Source organism: Podarcis liolepis (assembly GCF_965112155.1).
Source record: "Podarcis liolepis genome assembly, chromosome: 1".
Taxonomy (NCBI): domain Eukaryota; kingdom Metazoa; phylum Chordata; class Lepidosauria; order Squamata; family Lacertidae; genus Podarcis; species Podarcis liolepis.
Window position 1 is genome coordinate 136,198,906 of NC_139554.1, and position 18,545 is coordinate 136,217,450.

The window sequence follows — 18,545 nt, forward strand, 5'->3', positions numbered from 1 at the left end:
GTGACCACTTAGTTCCCTAGGGTTCAAATAACTTGACAACACACAGAATATTGGTTTTGGGACCAAATAAGGCCACAACTTTATTGGTTACAGATGTGAAGGTTTGGCTATAGGCATTGGGGTAAGCAAGTGCGTATATCACGCCAGCCCGTCTGCTGGTGGTGTCACTAAGGGTGAAGCCAGCTGGAAGGGATGCCCTATGACCGGCGTCAAATTGGAGCAGCCTCCAAGTTGGAGGAGTGGTCTGGCCCCAGCCCCTGTCTGAGCACCGGACAGGAGCCACTCCTCCCAGATACTTTTAACAGGATACACTTTTACCCGTGGAGGGGCAGGCAGAGGCTAAACCTCCCCTCCAACCAAGACCTAGGCTTACTCAATGCCTTACAAAGTTGTGACGATTGCTATGAGGAAGGCAAAAACCAAATGGCTGGTGCCAATCTGCCAGATGGGGGAAATTCCTGCCTGGCCCCAAAATATGGTGACCAACATCATCCATAGCAAGGTTGTACCATCTGCAACATCCATAACCTGAGGGAGTGTGGGTAGGAGAACCGGAACAGCGAAAAAAGAGGCCAAGATTCTGGCAAGCCCGAAATTTATCCTGGTCCTGGGTTGCGGGGCCAAGTACCACTATTGGGAGTGGTTTCATGCCCAGGGAACGCCCTCCAATTCCTGCCACCATTTGGTGGTGGGGGATGATCTGGCCTGCAGTATGCCAGTTCACAAGGCAGGCCTGGGGCTCACCCGCAAAGCTGCCCACCCAAGAAGGGATAAACGGATATAGCCTGCAGAGACATTAGCACTCTGCTGGTTGTGAGTGCTAGCAAGTCAGGAGTCTTCTAGGTTTAGTCAAAACATGCAAGAAATGTGACCATCAGAAGGCAAGCTCTAGAGAGGTAATATAATGGAGAAAGTAATAAATCAGGATATGTCCCTGGTTCAGTTCTCATCCCTGCCATGAACAGACTAGTTGGCCTTAAGCAGCAAGTCATTCATTCTGTTTCAACCTCTCAGTCTTAATGTTAGGACAACCATTCTGCTTGCAGAGCTGTGAGGATTACACCAGGATAATGTACATGTAGCACTTTGAATAAAGAAACTGTGTTATCTACAGTGGCGTAGCGTGGGTTGTCAGCACCCGGGGCAAGGCAAGTAATTTGTACCCCCTAACCCGTGGATTTGCGCCCCCTAACCCTAACCCCCAGATGTTGCGCCCGGTGCGGCCGGCCCCCCCTGCACCCCCCACGCTACGCCACTGGTTATATAAATGCTTATTGCATCCCTCTCGGTACCAACACTACATAGTTCCAGCAAAACATTTAATCTGCATGCAATGCTAACTGCAAGGAACCCAGAGCTATTTCCCAAAAGGACCAAGCTAAATTGAATTCCACCATAACATCTAGCACAACTTACTCCATGGCCGAATGTCATTCCACTGTGTGTTTCCATGCCTCAATTAAGCATTATTTGCAGTCCCTGGTAGTGTACACTGTAATGATGTCAGGACATGAGGTAAGCTGTACTGGATATTACAGACCGGGAGGGGAAAATGGACCTGGTGCTGCAGCAACAGCCACCCCCTTGTCTTCCTTGTAATGTTTAGTTTTGTCTTGAATTCAGAGTGGTAGTATAATGGCATTTGAGAGTTCTAGTACAACAGAGCTCTGGGAACACCAGAAAACCAAACATTTGCTTACATCACTGTGTGGTGGCTGGTGTCCATTGGAACTGGAAGGGCAGAAGGCAGGGAGCTCAACGGTACGTGGAACCAGAGTCAATGACTTTTGTCCTTATGCTTCTTCCTTGCTGAGTTCTACAAAACCTAACTTCCGTTTGCACTATGATTTCAAGTGATTTCAAATCACAGGTCTGAGTGGTCCCCACACACACTGCCCATCCTGCCACTTTCCCCATGAAAACCTGGTGTTTACTGCTGAATATTCAGTATTCAGTTAGCCACTGCCAGGCACCAGAAATGCAAAGATTTCAGCTCCTGGCCTCACAGAGTTTCACTTCCAGCTCACAACAGCGGCTCTTGCAAAACATCTGATAACTCCAGGCAGCACTGCTGGGTCTCAATGTGTCATGGGAAGAAATCCTGTTTTAGTGAGATTTCCACATGACAGGGAGAAGAAGGAGATAGCAGATAAATCAGTGATTGCACAATGATTTCCTGTGCTTGTTCAGTTCAGACATAAGGTTGCCCCTCCACTCTCAGGTTTAAAATTGTCTGCTGCCTGGTATTGAGGATAAAATAATTAGACAAGCAACATTATGGGAATCACCACAAGGTTCTAGGCTTTTGAGTAACTAGATCAGTTGATTGATGGCCATAGCACCGCTATCTGTGTTCCCTTCCTTGTTGGGAGAGACCATTCACTGCTACGTGAAGTGGGGAAATGGTTGCCAGTGGGGTGTGATTGAGGAGGCAAAGCAGATGCCCTGCGTCTACAAAGAGATATTATCTCTGAAGGAAAACCATAAGTGGGAGTTCACCCATACTCATTTGGCCCCAAATACTGCCTGGAATTGATGCAGCCTGAGTAGCTTAATCAATGGAACAAATTGTGCTCCCAGTCACCCACACATGTAATCCCAAGTAAATAAGACTGTCCACTGTGAGTAAGAGAGAAGAATTTATCTTACTGGGTGTGAGTTTTATTGGCAGACAATCCCATTGGGTAAGGCAAGTCAGGAGAATATCTTAAGCATGCTTGGGGTGGTTTCTAGAATAAACAAGGAATCTAAAAGGAAAATGACTTTTTTTAAAGAGTCCCTCTGACTGTCCCGTCTGAAGCCCAAGAATTTGTAACCAGATGAAAAGGAGGGCATTTGACCCCATTAAGGGTCAGGAAATGTAACTAAAAGGCAGCTAAATGTTTGGGTTAAACATTACCATTAAGCAAAGATACAGAAGGTTACTTATTTTTAATCTCCATTGGCTTATTAAAATCCCAGTTGCAAACCAGAGCACACACTACTGACTTTCTAAAACAGGGAGGAAAAATTGATGTCTAGCAGCCCATAGCATTTTCCCTCTTAATGCTTTTGGTGTGGTGTAAAGATTTATGGGATCTCCTTGACTTGACAGACCCAAACCAAGATGGTCGAGCTTGTGAATATCAAAACATTACATTGGGTTTAAATCTAAGGACAATGAGTTAGCATAATGTCAGCAGAAGAATGCAAAAGTCAGGTCACAGATGTGATTTTTAAAAGGCAAATATTCATTATTGTGAGTTGAACCCATACCTATGTGAAAAATGTAATTTAAGAATCAGATTATTAATCATCTCTAAAATAGTATTCACTGTGGAAGAGCTTTCCAATTCTAGTTTTGTCCATTGATTTCTCCATTAAATCTTTGCAGGAGGCTAGACATTTGACAAAGTTCGCCCAGTGAGCATCACTGCTGGGCAGCCCATCTTTTTATCCATTGCATCACATCCACCTCACATGAGTGCGAGTGAAGTGAACTGCTGCATGGCAGGCACAAGGCAAGCTGAGAACTATGGTTCACCTCTGACTTTAGCCATGAACTCACTTGGTGGCCTTAGGCAACCCACCCTGTCTCAGCCAAGCCTCTCACAACAGGAAGATAACAATAGTGACCTGCCTTGCAAACTGAATCCCTTTCTCTCCCTCTGACAGACATGTCTAATATGGACTTACCAATATTCATGAATGCTGTTTAAAGACTTTACCTGATATTAGAATTTAATTATTTAGCTGTTTCAACATTATACCAGGAAAGAAATTGTGTTGCTGTTAACAATAAGTTTGCAGGAAAAGTTTTCCAAGGTTGCAATCCTAACCCCATTTAGCTGACAGTAAGCCTTATTAAATGGAACAGAAATTACTTCCGAGGTGACATTGTTAGGGTTGTAGTGCACATGTGGTATACATGTGGTATACATGGTATACATGTGGTATACATGTGCACACTGCAAGGTACACATGTAGAAAAATATCAAGCCATTTCATATCGTAAATTTCTCCAAAATGAATGGTTTTGTATATTAGGAAACATGTGAAAAATAAGGGAAATTCAGATTAGCATCATGGGTTCTTTAGAAAATATTTCTATATTGCTAATCTCTATGCTTCCTTTTGGGGTAATTCATGGGTTCTGAACCTCCTAGCCATCTGGTATCCAAGTTGAAAGTCTGGCCAGATCAGTCTGCTGTTGACTGTATTTATGAATGGAGCTCCATTGTCTGCTAGCCAATCCTCCGAACGCCCGTCCCCCCTCCCAATTCAGTTCTGGGAGAAAGTGGCTGCATGACCAGACTGTAACATCACCTCTTCCTTTAGGGCTATGATCCACACATGCAGGTGTAGCGTCTGGTAGTCTTTCCACATGCCTTCCCATAAGGCACTTGATGTTCGTATTCAGAGTTTGTAGATGCCACTAACCAAATGTTTTAAATAAATTGTATAAGCAGTATTTCTTTGTGTGGGTAGATGTTCAACTATGCATCTTTTTACCGAAAACTACACAACCAGACAGCAAGGGTTGCATTCTGCAAATGAACGTTTAATCCTGAATATGAATATGTGAGGTATTTCCAGTTTTGGATGATTTTACATGTCTACTTTTGAAGATATTTTGAAGATTATTTTGAATTAGAGCACAGTTGGCAAAAACAACTGGAAATAATTGTGTTAGAACAAATACAATTTTGGAAAGGATTCTGACAATTATTTTACAACCAAATCATGAGGTTCACTTCTCAGTCATTCCCTCACTGGCATGACTTGGGACAAAACACATTCGCAGTTCTCTTATTTATTAGATAAAAATAAAAATGACGCGAGGATTGCATTGACAGAAGGCTTATGTCAAACTGAATGACATACTAGGGACTGTATCCAAATTTATAATTAATTAATTAATTGCCACTCAAAGCAATGAATTATAAATGTGTCATACACATTGCTTGGTGGGAGCATTTTCAACAATATTTTCAAAGTAGTCAATGAAGTTCTGAAGTTGATCTGGTTTTGAGTTTATTATGAGAATGCAAAGTAACATGGAATGAAACTTGAGGAGGAGTGCCGCTTGCTTCTCTGTTGCTTTGTGGGAATTCTACCTGCGCAACTCATAAGCTTGTATATTACTTTTGAGATGAACTGGACCAGTTGACCAGCTGTTGAGCTTTTTAAAGTTTCACCCAAAGTTTGCTTTCTTGCAAAATGTAGGAGCTATTTTTAATGACATTCGTCAAAATCGACACTCCTGGCGTAGGTTGCCATACACCCACATTTTCACGGACATAAGCAACCCGATTCCCACCCAGACCCTGTTTCCGACGGCCGATTTCCGTCTGTGTCCGGGAAATCCCGGGCGCAGGGCAACCCTCATTCGCAATGCTTGGGCGGGATTGTGCAAGGGCGGGGGGCTGGGTTGGGGGGGGGTTCTAGGGGAAGCCCCGCAGCTCCTGCCTTGCCAGCACAGGGTCTTGGGGTTCACCCCCGGCATCTCCTGGTCCCCAGCCCCGCCGGGCCACTGCTGCCAGCCCGTGTCCGCAGCCCCGAGCTAGATGGACCCAGGGGTCTGGCTGGGGGCAAGGCGGCCGATCCGCTCGCTCCCTCCTGTTCTCTCAGCCCTTTTCCCGGACAGGGCAAGGTGTGGGGGGGGGCAAGGGGCCCTGGGGGGGGTCCGGCTCAGGGGCCACGATGTCTTGCTGTGTCCCGCTGCTTCAGGTTGTGCTCTGCCCCCCCCCCCTGGGCGGCTTTGAGGCTGGAGTTCCTTCGGGCGGGGCTGCAGGCGGCGATCTGGCGAGGGTGCCCCCCCCGGCCCCCCAACTCGGCTCGCCCCTCGCGCACCCGCCCGCCGCGTCTTTTGTTCGCCCTGGAATGCAACTCCCCACCACGTCACCCGCCGGCCCGGGCCAATCAGCGAGCGGCTGGCCCTTCCGAAGGGGTGTCCCGGCGGCTCCTCCTCGCCCCCCCCCTTCCCCGCGCGGGGTCTCCGGCGCCAGGACCTCCATATAAGCCCGCCGGGACCCAGCGCGCTGCCCTTCTCGCCAGCTGCAAGGTCGGAGCAAGAGGCAGCCCGAGCGGAAAGAGGGGCGAGCAGCAAGGAGCCCCCCAACCCCAACCGCGCAAGGAAGAGGCGCTTTCTCCGAGGTCCGCTCGGCTTCCCCCCATCAGATCGCGAAGATGCCCGGCAGCCCCCCGTCCCGCCGGCTGCTTCTCGTGCTGCTGAGCCTCTCCTGGGGGGCCGGAGTCCAGAGCACCAAGGTCCCGGCCGAGAAGACCCGCCGGCAAGCCCAGCACATCGTCCAGCCCCCGGTGCCGGCCGGCCAGAGCAAGCGTGAGTGCTCCGAGGGGGGCCAGGGGAGAGCCCGCTGCATGCAGAGGCGGGCGAAGGAGGCAGAAACTCCTCCGAGGGTCTCTCTGTTTTACACCCGTTTCTCCCTTTAAGAAACTCGGGAGAGCCCAGGAAGTCTGCCTGGGCCAAATGCGCTCCCAAAGTTCCTTCTCCCATCCTCCCAGCCTGTAAACTTGCAATCCTGTAATGGATTACCTGGGAGTGAGCTCCAGTGAACTCACTGAATTGCAGTATCAGTTGGTGTTGTTTTAAAAAAAATAATTAAATCCTGATGTTTAGTGTCTCAAGCAAGACGCATCCAGTACCTTGCATGGGGCTCTGGCTATTTTAAAAAATATCGGTAGTGTCTGGGATGTTGCTGAATAATGGAGGGTCCTTTCAGAGAAGAGACATCTGGCAATCCTATTGTGCTTTGGGCAGAGGTGTGAATTGATCTGGAAGTCTTCCTGTTCCTCTCCCTCAGCCCTCCCCCCAACCTTGTGCTCTCGAGATGTTTTGGACTAAGTCCCCTTGCAGTCTGAAACATCTGGAGGGCACCAGGTTGGGGAAGGATACTCTTGCCCAACTCCTTACCTGTTTTCTTATTACTTTAAAAGTAATTGTGCAGTGTGTGTGCGCGCGCAATTCAACACATGGGGTTTTCAGAATCCTGAAATATTTGCTTCTGCCTAAAAAATTGAGACATTTGCCAAAGTCCTTCTACTTAAAACCATCAGAAGTGGGAGAAAAAGCATTCAAGGAGGTGGATGTGAGGGGAATGTTTTCTGGCACTCCAGTCTGTTAAACATGAAATACTCGTTCTAGGGAAATAGGGTGAATAGAATTTACTCATAACCTCATTACCAGGAGGCAAACCCTTATATACCAGGAGGCTTATTATATTTGCACCCCTCATTTTTGCCTCCTGGTATAAACAGGGCTCTCTTGTCCAGGCCATGACAAGACCCAGGTCCACTTAAGTCAGAAAGCTAAAGTTAAATATCATTGATCTTAAAGGGAGTCTCTGAGTAAACATGTTTAGATTTGCACTGTGTTGATTTAACTCAAGTTTCCCATTTTTTTAAATTCACACACTTCCTGAACACAAGAGTGCATATTAATTGTTTGCTACAACAATTAAACAGGACAGTAGGTGGCTAAGTAAAGGCTCCAAGCTATCTAGGAGCCTAAGCCAACTACTCATGCAGCCCATAAAGCTATTGGACTACACAGTGATAAATGCTTAGAGAGAAGAGAGGCCACTGTGAAATCCATAAATTTCTGTTTGGGTCTGTTTTCTCATGAAAGGACATCAAGCAAGGTTACTTCCTCAAAGATATGGGTCCACTGCAGGTGTGTTGGTCTTTGGGGCAAATGTCCAGAACTTTCAAGAAGCAAAGTTGGCAGCTGCTCAGCCAAACAGTGTTTCTGCATGAAATGGAAAGGAACTACAGTGGTACCTCGGGTTACATACGCTTCAGGTTACAGACTCTGCTAACCCAGAAATAGTACCTTGGGTTAAGAACTTTGCTTCAGGATGAGAATAGAAATCACGTGGCGGTGGCGGGAGGCCCAATTAGCTAAAGTGGTGCTTCAGGTTAAGAACAGTTTCAGGTTAAGAACGGACCTCCGGAACGAATTAAGTTCTTAACTTGAGGTACCACTGTATCCACGCTGTTTAGTTGATAGGCTTAAATATCTGTAATATCCGGCTTGCTGTTATAATGCTTCCCTCAGAAATCAAATAATTTTCCTTATGGATTTTCTTCTTCTGGTTAGAAAAGCAGCCTTTAAGGCAGTGAGTTTGTTAGAATGCCACAAATTACGTTTTACAAGTTAAATGCAGGATGTAACATTTGTTTTTCATTTTAATAAAAGTTATTTGAAAAAAGTGTCACTCTACCCTAGGAAGCGTCAGTGCTTTTAATGTAAAACTAAAAGTGAGGAAAATGCTTGGAACTGGAGGACTGGACTGTGTCTTGGCAAAGACACGCCTGCCTAGGAGAGAGAGTCTTAAGAGTTTTGTCCAACTGCACTAGGGTCTTTCCATTGTCTTGCATGAAAATTTGGATCAGGCCTCCTAGCTGAGCAATCTTTTCCATCTGTTAATGCATTGCTTCAGAATTTGAAACCTCCCGTGGTTCAGTTTGAAACATGGTGGAAAAGAGACAGACAAAATCGTTTTGAATTCAAGCCGAGCGCTGATTATCATGCACCTAAAAACCTTCATCCTCTCACTGAGGTTTCAGGATGCAAAAGGAATGCAGCCTCTGGAGCTAATGTATATTCCATGCATGCCGAAGCTACGATCCGCCCCACCCCCTTGCACATACATCTCCCCCTTGCTTGGAGAACCATTTGTGGTCCAGACAAATGAATGTAATTGAAGACTCCTCTTTCTTTTTCAGCTGGCTGCTATGATAATGGGCAGCACTATCAGATAAACCAGCAATGGGAGCGCAGTTACCTGGGGAAAATTCTGGTCTGTACCTGTTATGGAGGGAGCAGAGGGTTCAACTGCGAAAGCAAGCCTGAGGGTAAGCAGAAGATTGCTATTACTACCACCACCACCACTCCTACAAAAACAATATTCTGGGGAAACTAGACATTTTTTCAAAACAAAAGATGTTGAGATAAACAGAGCTACTTTGTCTGAAAGTATCTTTAAAGGTAGCCTGTTCTTAACTCATTTTACTTCTTGACTATCCTCCCCACAACCTTGTTTGGCTTTGATACCTCTGAGTGTAGGACTGCCATACCTCCGGATTTCCCCAGACATTACTGGGATTTCAAAGACGGAATTGATGTTCGGGGGAAATTCCAAAAGGCAAGGTGGCACTTTGTCCTGGATCTTAGGCAAGTCAGTTGGAAAATCAGTTTTTTTGCGTTTTCATAAAAGAAAGCTCAGCAATTTTAAGGGGTGTCTTGGTTTTTACTTTTTGAAATATGGCAACCCTATGTGAGTGTATCTTTGCTTCTCCTGCCTATTGTCATGTGGAAGTCTTCTGGCCAACCACATTTTGTGCTCTGCACTGCTGCTAGTGAAGCGATTTTCAAACGAATTACAGGCAGCAAACCCTCTCTTACAATGATGTGTCTGCCAGGGAGTCTCTGCGTGGTCAACAGAGAATGTTCCTTTCCCTGCTGCTCTCAGCAAGGGCTGTAGAAGATGTTCTAGGGCACACAGAACACTTTGGGCCTCATTGTCTGAGGAGTCTCCAGAAGAGTAGCCTGGAAATGCTTAGCGTTCAGTTGCAGAAAAAGCTTTGTGGGGATGGGCAGGCTCTCTCCAGGAGTTGGTGTTGGTGCCACCTTTGCCTTAAATGTGTGGATTGGCTTACTTGGCTTTAAAGGGGAAGGAAAGACAGGTCTATCAGTGGCTAATATCTGTGATCACTAAATTGAGCCTCCAGATTCAGAAGCAGTCTACTTTTGCAGACCAGATTCTAGAGACAGGCAATGGGAGAGGGCTTGTTGGGCCTTTGTGCCCTTTTGGACAGCTTCTTGGAAGCTTCAGACTGGACATGGAGAGAAACGGGGTTCTGGAACAGCAAACTCTTGGTCTGATCCAGCTGGGTTCCTCTTAGGAATGCAGGTGCCAGGTGCTTTGGTTACACTGTGTGCAAAAGGACACTTGAAATGATAGTATTAAACTAGAAGGAACTTGTGGGGGGCACACACAGTGTGGAATAGATGGCAAAGTGTTAAAGCTGAGTCGGGCTTTTTTATTTTGGGGATAAGATTGGCAGGAGGGGTAAAAAGCAGTCAAGAAGGGGAAGTTGAGGAGCAGCATGCATATCAGCTACAGCCAGAAAGCAGATTAGCTGGAGCTCAAGAAGCTCTCCCTAATGGAGTGATGGCTATGCACTTTTTAAGAGCAGCCAGGACAGTACAAACCATGGCAATGAGGAGTGCAGGGCCTCTCTTGCAAGAAAACCTAGGGAATATTACTAGTAAAGAAGGACTCCTAGTCCATGAGATCACATCTTATGCCACGGGGGACCTGAGGTGGGCTGAGTCATTCAAATCAAGATGTGAACTTCACTTGTGGGTGGGCCCTGCTTTGATCTCTGCCCATTCCCTCCCTGTTTTTCTTCCCTTTCACTCCACCATACAGGTTTCCTTCTCTGACCCAACTTGTGTGTTTCTAGGGCTCCCTTCTTTTGCTCTTTCTGTCTTAGGCCCTCTAGGATCTAAGAAGCTGAGCCAAGTGCAGCCAGAGACTTTTCTGCCTGTCTCTCCTCCTAGGCGACCCAGTCACCACCCCTGATCCCTTTATGCATGACAATTTGAATGGTTGGGGAGGGGGATTAGAACCTGCCTGCTACATATTCTGCTATGGTGATCTACTCTTTCATTCCCACTCAGCGGAAGAAACCTGCTTTGACAAATACACTGGAGCTACATATCGAGTCGGGGAGACTTATGAACGCCCGAAGGACTCCATGATCTGGGACTGTACTTGCATTGGGGCTGGCCGTGGTAGAATCAGCTGCACTATTGCAAGTACGTATTGGAGATGGAGAGGTGCCTAGGTGCTCAAAGGCAAAGGTCTTATGTGCTCAAGACATTTACTTACACTGTTGGGGCATTACAGAAGTCCACCATTGCCCACCACCAAATTGCAGGAATAGCAAACAATGTCACAAGTCTGTAAGGAATTTTCTCAGTGGAAAAATTCACAGTTCAGTCAGGAACTTAGCATGTGAATGCTATAGAGAAGCCACAAGGTTTCCATTGTCTACCCCAATATCAGAATAAGGAGTTATTCATGATTATAACTACTATGTAAAGAGAAGCAACTTGCCTTTATGACATGCAAAGTTTATGAATAAGTGTTTTTATTTGTTGATATGCATAAAAGAAAATATTTATTGAGTTAATTATTTCTTTTTAGTGGATACTTATAGGTATTCTTTCTATCAAATGATTAGCTTTCATTTCCATTTGGTGCAAAGAATTTGAACCATAAATTTCACTGTAATGTAACATGCATAAAAAAACCAAGAGTGGAGAGATTATCTGTAGTGGAAAATGTGCAAGAAGATCGAGGAGGTGTAGGTTTGGCCTTGTGTAGTCAACCCTTCCTGTGAGTCCTCGCAGGAGCACTCCTGCCCTAGAGGGTGGCCCAGCTGGGGCTGGAGTGCCCAGATTGGGAGCCCCAATCGGCCTGGTTGGGGCAGGTGCGAATGGTGCAGGCCAACATGATCTGAGAGGATGACGGACCAAACACTCCATAGAATTGAATTGGGTGGTGTATGTGGGTGAAGACCTGTGGGGGAATAGTTTCTTTGGGGTCATTTATCAGTGTAAGAGGGTTTTTTTGCTGTTTAAGAAGGTTTACTGTTTGAGAGTTTTTTGTTGTTGCTGTTTGAGGAGGTTTTCATATTCTGTTCAAATAATCTCCCCCCCTTTTACATATTGTCTACCAAAGATCCTATAAAGAACCTGCAATGTTAATTGGCAACACAGCGATCTCTGCTACAAATGTAAGGTTTTCCAGATTGAAACTTAAGACATTTCTGATATTACAAGAATTTGCCAAGTTGTGGTCAATAGACATTTCTTCAACTTAAGTGATGCTTATTTCTGTTGCCCATTTTGGAAAAGAGCTCAGACTGTTCCTCTAAGAAGGACTGCCTGGTAGGACTGTTGAGGAAAATGGCTGCTTTATATAACACCTCACACTGGTCTGCAGGGCAACTGAACTGGATACAGGATTCTAGGGAGTCACTGGTGCTTCTGCTCATCTATGGGGAGGAGCCATCTTTCAATGGTAGGGCATCTGCTCAGCGTTGGAGCATATGCCCGCCCTGCCCAGGGCGGGCACGCTCCCAAGGGGGGTGCCGTGTGAAGGGTGCCCCCCCAGGCATGGGATAGCCGCTCGGGTGCACGGAGCGCTGCGTGTGCTCTGCAGCCAGGGGCGGAGTGAGCCACCAATGGCAGACATTCAGCACGCCGCCCGCCCGTGACTCCCAAGCCTCCCCCAGCTGTCAAAATGAAAGGGGAAGAGGGGAATGCCGCCGGCAAAGTAGCACAGCTCCCCCCCCTTCCCCCGATGGCTTGGGGTAGGCTTGGGAGTTGCGGGCGTGCTGAATGTCACCCCCCTCAGTGAAGACACCCGGAGCGGCCCGCCCCCACTGCACCCCCTTCTTCTGCCCCTGCATGTGCTTTGCATGCAGAACTAGTTAGAAAGGTCTTAGGTAGTAAGGTTGGAAAACATAATTGCCTAGAAACTTGGAGAGTTGCCACTAGGCAGAGTAGACAATGCTGGACTGGATGGACCAATCCAGTGTCTTGGTATAAAGGAGTTCTGTCTAATTCTATGTGCAATTTTTACAGATCGCTGTCATGAAGGAGGTCAGTCTTACAAGATTGGGGATACCTGGAGAAGGCCTCATGAGACAGGGGGCTACATGTTGGAATGTGTGTGTCTTGGCAACGGGAAGGGTGAATGGACTTGCAAACCAGTTGGTATGTATTGGTTTATGTTTGTTCCTGAGGTATCAAATATGGATCTGCAGGTGCTTCAGATTCAGTAAACAAAGCTCTTTATGGCAATGGTTTGAGGTAGATGTTGGCCTCTTGATTCTTTGACAGGATACTTTCTTTCAAAGATAAATGTGTGTGTATGTGTGTACACACACATATCTATTTGTCCTCCCTATTTTAGTGCTTTGAGTATGTTCTAACATCCTTAGGCTGTTATATATGGAAATCACTTAATGTAGCTGGTATGGCGATTGGGCCTATTTCTCACTCAGGTGGTCATCCTGAATCTGGGGAGAGTCATGATTGAATGCTCTCGAATACAAAACAATTCCTGCCACATAGAAAATGAATATAGCATTCAAGCTACTTCAGAGCATTACTTTTTCTTTGTATGGAAAAGGATTCATTCATGTGATTCCTGCACATGAAGTCTGAAGTGAAAGGTGAACACTGTAGTGAGAACTGGACTTCATGTCTGACATATTTTCTAGATATCCACATTCTGTTTTTTCACTTCACCTATTAGTGCAGTTTGGAAGGAGATAATGGAAGCAATTTCTCCTTCTCCTCCTCGGTTAAGAAATCTTGTTTCATCTTTTGACTGAAGAACTTTAATAACCAAAGTATCTTTCACAAATATTTTTCTGTAGCTGAGCGGTGCTACGATAATGCTGCTGGGACTTCCTATGTTGTTGGAGAGATCTGGGAGAAGCCCTATCAGGGATGGATGATGGTGGATTGTACTTGCTTAGGAGAAGGCAGTGGACGCATTACCTGCACTTCCAGAAGTAAGTATCACCTTAAGGCAGAACGGTGGCCATGCACCAGTATGATTTTTGTGCTAGTCCAGCTCCCATTAGCTCTGAACAGCATGGCCAGTAGGGAAGATGGGAGTTGTAGTCCAGCAGTATTTGGGGGGCGGCAAAGGTGTGGAGGTCCTCCACACCTGCTGTAAAGTATTAAGTGGAATGCACAGGCTGCAAGACTAAGCACACACTTACTTGGGAGTAAGCCATATTGAACATACTGGGGCTTGCTTCTAAGTAAACATGAGTAGGCTTGTGCTACACCAGTGCAATCTTGTGCATTTTTACCATGTGTCCTGCTGTGTCCTGTGGCTCTTAAGTGTACATAAGACTGTGGATGAAGTGCTAATTATGCTTTATCTTTTGATGTAACACCTTTTATTCACACTAATTGTCCTCAGGGTAGTTTTCCTGCTCACACTTTGGTCTTGCACTTCATGCTGGGAACGGTTTTCCCATTCTAGGAATATTGTAAAATTTGATCAGGAAAGCTGTAACCAGTCCTTTCTCTTTTAGAGAAACTGGAGATAGACTTGTGAACTTCAGAAGCAGCTAGAGTGTTCTCCTAATGCTGTTTCCCAGATACACTCAGAATTACCGACAGATAATTTAGTGCTGCATCAATTATTTTTGTCACAAACTTAAAAGTATCTACAGGAAACCATTGGTTGGAAATTGTGGTTTGTCTTCATTGGAATTTACTAGGAAGGCACTGCCTTGGAGCCTAGAATAATTTAGAGTGAGGAAGTTCATTGAAGGAAAGTTTCCTGGCCTTTCTCTGCACCAGCCACCTGTGTCCCTCGTTTCCAGTACCTGTTCCACGTGGTGGTGGTGGTGGTGAGGGGGCCTTCTAAACAGTGTGGGGCAGGTTGAGGACTGAGGGAATGGGTACTTTTCCTTCCATGCAGTTACTTAAGTTAACTTATCTGAGGACACATTGTGATTAGAACTGGAATTTGAAAGATAACCAAAACAGTGAACTGCCTGCTACTCTAGCATTGTAGATATGCAGTCCTCTGTATTAAGAGCTCTGAAATGGAGCAGTTACCGTGAGGTGGGGGGAATCCCATGTATAGGTATGGAGCCATTGGCATACATAGGAAGCATTTTTATTCTGGAGTTTGAACCAGTGAAATGTTTACAAGAAAAGCTTCCATATTTTTCTTTTTTTTCCTTTAAAAAAAAGCCACTTAAAAGTGAGATCACTGACTGAATGTAAAACCCATATAATCTGACTTTGGAAACATCTGGTCTCCTAAACCTTGTGTCTGGTAGGTTTTGAGATATCTTCTTTTAGTTTTTAATTGGTGACGCAAAGTCATGGCTTTTTACTAACATAAACAATCGTTAATAATTCCCAAACCCTCAAAGTAGGTTTGCTCTGCCTCCATGGCAATAATACTTCTGAATACCAGTTGCTGGAAACCCCAGGTGGGAAGAGTGCTCTTCTCCTCAGGTCCTGTTTGTAGGCTCCCCTCAGGCATCTGGAGGACCACGGTGAGAACAGGATGCTGGACTAGGCGGGCCATTGACCTGGTTTTATGTTTTTACGTTCATATGAAATTAAACTTTAAAGCCCTGGAAGACAACCTTTCATTTGTAATTGCAGTCTGACTTGTGGTGACAATACATATGCATTACAAAATGGGGAAGACCAGGAGGTGTAATGTTTGCAAGTACCAGTAAAAAGACATGATCCAATTATTTGACATTGATATAATTTGTTTCATGACATGATTTGTCTATCATGATTTTTCTCCTACGGGTTGCTGTAAGAGAGAACAGAAAGTTTCAGTATTTTTCAGAAAGTTAATGAAGCATCTTCTACAAATCTAAAATGGAAACAACGGATTCAGTACAAATGGTAGATACATCTTTGCTAATAATCACAGGTTTTACAGTGTTGCCCCATAGATTATCTCAATAGCCCTATGGAGTAGGCAGTGACTGTTCCTCGTAGGCAGGCGAATTCTTGGACTTATATAGCAGGCATGATGAACCTCTGGCTCAGAGGCCCAGTATGGCTCTTGGGGCCTCTGTATGTGGCTTTGGGGACTTCCCCAGACCACATACCTCACTGGCCCAGCTCCATGCTGCCTTTGACCACTTTTTTGCCTGGCTTTAGCTGTGATAATGGCTCTTGATTTCTTGGATGGAGGTTGAGATACTGAGCGAAATTGTTAGAGGAGTTGTAGAAATGCCTGACTTTGTGTGGTTGGCATGTAGCTTGTTGTACAAAACTAAGGGTTACATCTGTTGTGCTGTCCATTTTTGCCTCTGGCCAGCCCACTGCTGCTGTGTAGTCCCCAGAAAGTTTGCTGATGAGGGAATGTCTCCCGCAGGCTGGAAAATGGACCCCATCCTTATATGGCATGTGAAAGAGCTGCTTGCAGATGGCATTGGGTTTGTTTATATGGATGGATTGGCATTTTGATTCCTGGTCTATGTTGATAACCATATCTGTGGACTTAAGCCCTTTCTGTGTGTTGTTATGGAGTTGCTCCACCACCCACAATAACACAGCCTCTGTTCTCATTTTGCCACACTGTTGTAGTCATTTTGGGGATCCCCCCAAATTCAGGCACCAGTTCTGTGGAGTGAGCCCCACTGAGCTCAATATAACATACTTCCGATGGAATGTACGGTTAGAAAGCTTAGTTTTATTGAAGCTTTTCTGGCCTTTTTATGAAGCATGCAGCTGCTGGCCACCCAAGGATGGAGATCTCCTTGTAAATGAGCAAGCCTCTTAGAACAAACCACCATGTTTTATTCCCACAGAAGTTTCCTTGTTTCCCAGCTCTGAATGTTTTGAAAAGTGCTTTCCCAGGATTCCATTCACACACATGAACTTGGTGTATAAAACCACAGACCAGTTTCCTTGCTAGGCCATGGTATTCTGTCAATCTGATCTCATGGTTTTCTCAAGTATTTCCCACATGTTGGTTTTTGTGGCCAAAGTGCAACAGCTGAGAAACCATTTGGAGTGATTCAGAGGTTTTCTTCTACCCAGCCCTAGTATCTCCAGAGGGTGCCCACCCCATGACCCTGCATTTCTCAAGGGTGGGTTTCAGCTGTCAGGCACAGTGGGCAGGAACTTCCTGGTGCCACTTTGTTTCAGGGAAAGCAGCTGCATGAATGGTGATGTGTGCTTGCACAGAGAGGTGCGGTGAGTGTGGTAATGTGTGCAGGAGAAAGACTTGAAGCTATCAGCACGTGGCAGGAGGAGAGTAGAGGAAGGCAAGCATTGGAACAGAATATTTATTCCCTGACCAAGGGATGGGCCAGTTTGTATCTTCCTTGGGCACTTGCTTCCTAGGGCACAGGAGGTATGTTTTCCAGTGTACATGACCAGGGGCAGAGTATGCCCTTCTTTGGCCCTAAGGTATATTTTTAATAGTCTCATACATATGTTTGCCATTACTGGGAGGGTTTCCTTTGTATCTGGATGGCAGGATTTATCCTCTCATAATTGTCCAAACTGCAGCAGGCTGTTGAAGTTGCTCATATGGGCTTTGATAAAAAATCCACAACTGTCACTGGGCAACTGACTCATCTCTCTGTTTTAACCCTATAATTGCAAAATCAAAATAGTGATTTATCTCAATCCGTTGTTAACTAGCATGTAAATTTTTCAAAGTAGTAGAAAAATAAATTCCGCTTGATTCTTGGCAGCTAAAATAGACTGTTGGTGTTTAATTAGATCCGTCTGTATGACAGATCAATGACTGTGTGAAAAAAAATCAAATGTTTTTACCAGTCCAAGTGGATCAAGGTAACTGTACCACACGGGCTGCTGAAATGGCAAGGGCTTCATTTCCCCATTGTGTGTTTTCATTTCCTTTACAGACAGGTGCAATGATCAGGACACCAGAACATCTTACAGAATTGGAGATACCTGGAGTAAGAAAGACAACAGAGGGAATCTACTTCAGTGCATCTGCACAGGGAATGGCAGAGGGGAATGGAAGTGCGAGAGGCATTCATCTCTCCAAACCACAGGCATAGGTAGGTGATCAACCTGGATATGATCATGAAATCTAAATGCATCACATTGGTGCTGTAACTGATTTGCTTCTTTTTCCTGCCTCCTTCCTATGCCTTCCTCAGCCTCTCACAAAAGAGTCCTTGTTCTATTTGTGGGACTTAGAGGGACGCGGGTGGTCTAAACCACTGAGCCTCTTGGGCTTGTCGATCGGAAGGTCGGCAGTTCAAATCTCCATGACGGAGTGAGCTTCCATTGTTCTCTCCCAGCTTCTGCCAACCTAGCAGTTCAAAAGCACGCCAGTACAAGTAGATAAATAGGTACCGCTGTGATGGGAAGGTAAATGGCATTTCCATGTGCTCTGGCTTTCATCATGGTGTTCCATTGCACCAGAGGCGGTTTAGTCCTGCTGGCCACATGACCCGGAAAGCCGTCTGGACAAACGCCGGCTCCCTGGGCCTGAAAGCGAGATGAGCGCTGCAAACCCAGAGTCACCTTTGACTGGACTTAACTGTCCAGGGTCCTTTACCTTCTACCTTTACTTGTGGGAAGAAGTCGGTTAAGCTAGGATTGTGTATAGAAGGGAGGAGCAGTAGGAGGCGGTGGCACTTGTTCTCTTAATAATTGCAGACTGTGTGTAGCAGGAGTGGGGCTGGGGGCTGGAAGATTACAAAGCCTATGGGCTTTTCAGGTGCCATGGCTGTCCTCTGTTACGCTGTATATAAACTACTAGCAGGGAGTTCCTGGAGCGGCCCAGGTATTCAAAGAAACCCAAACATATGATGACTTTTAAATTGATAGTATAATTTGTGAGAGTTTGGGCTGTGTGCACATACATACACCCACACACCAATCCAGGACTCTGACCACCTGACCTTGCCCTGAATAATTTTTTAGGGATGGAAGAACTAATGATTAATTTGAGTTCATTTGGTCCACCAGCTTG

General features: G+C 45.7%; 1 protein-coding gene across 8 annotated transcripts in view; it reads left to right on the forward strand.

Moving 5' to 3' along the window:
• Positions 1 to 5,854: 5,854 nt before the first annotated feature.
• Positions 5,855 to 18,545, forward strand: part of FN1 (fibronectin 1) — a 75,639-nt gene continuing 62,948 nt past the window's right edge. For 4 of the 8 annotated variants that reach the window (XM_083471525.1, XM_083471527.1, XM_083471528.1 and 1 more), the window contains exons 1-6: positions 5,855 to 6,322; positions 8,728 to 8,856; positions 10,688 to 10,825; positions 12,662 to 12,793; positions 13,462 to 13,599; positions 17,464 to 17,622. In XM_083471525.1, coding sequence (XP_083327651.1) covers positions 6,169 to 6,322; positions 8,728 to 8,856; positions 10,688 to 10,825; positions 12,662 to 12,793; positions 13,462 to 13,599; positions 17,464 to 17,622 — 850 coding nt within the window. In that variant the 5' untranslated portion in view covers positions 5,855 to 6,168. The remainder of the gene's footprint in view (positions 6,323 to 8,727; positions 8,857 to 10,687; positions 10,826 to 12,661; positions 12,794 to 13,461; positions 13,600 to 17,463; positions 17,623 to 18,545) is intronic. The other 4 variants (XM_083471522.1, XM_083471523.1, XM_083471524.1 and 1 more) reach the window with 1 other exon arrangement.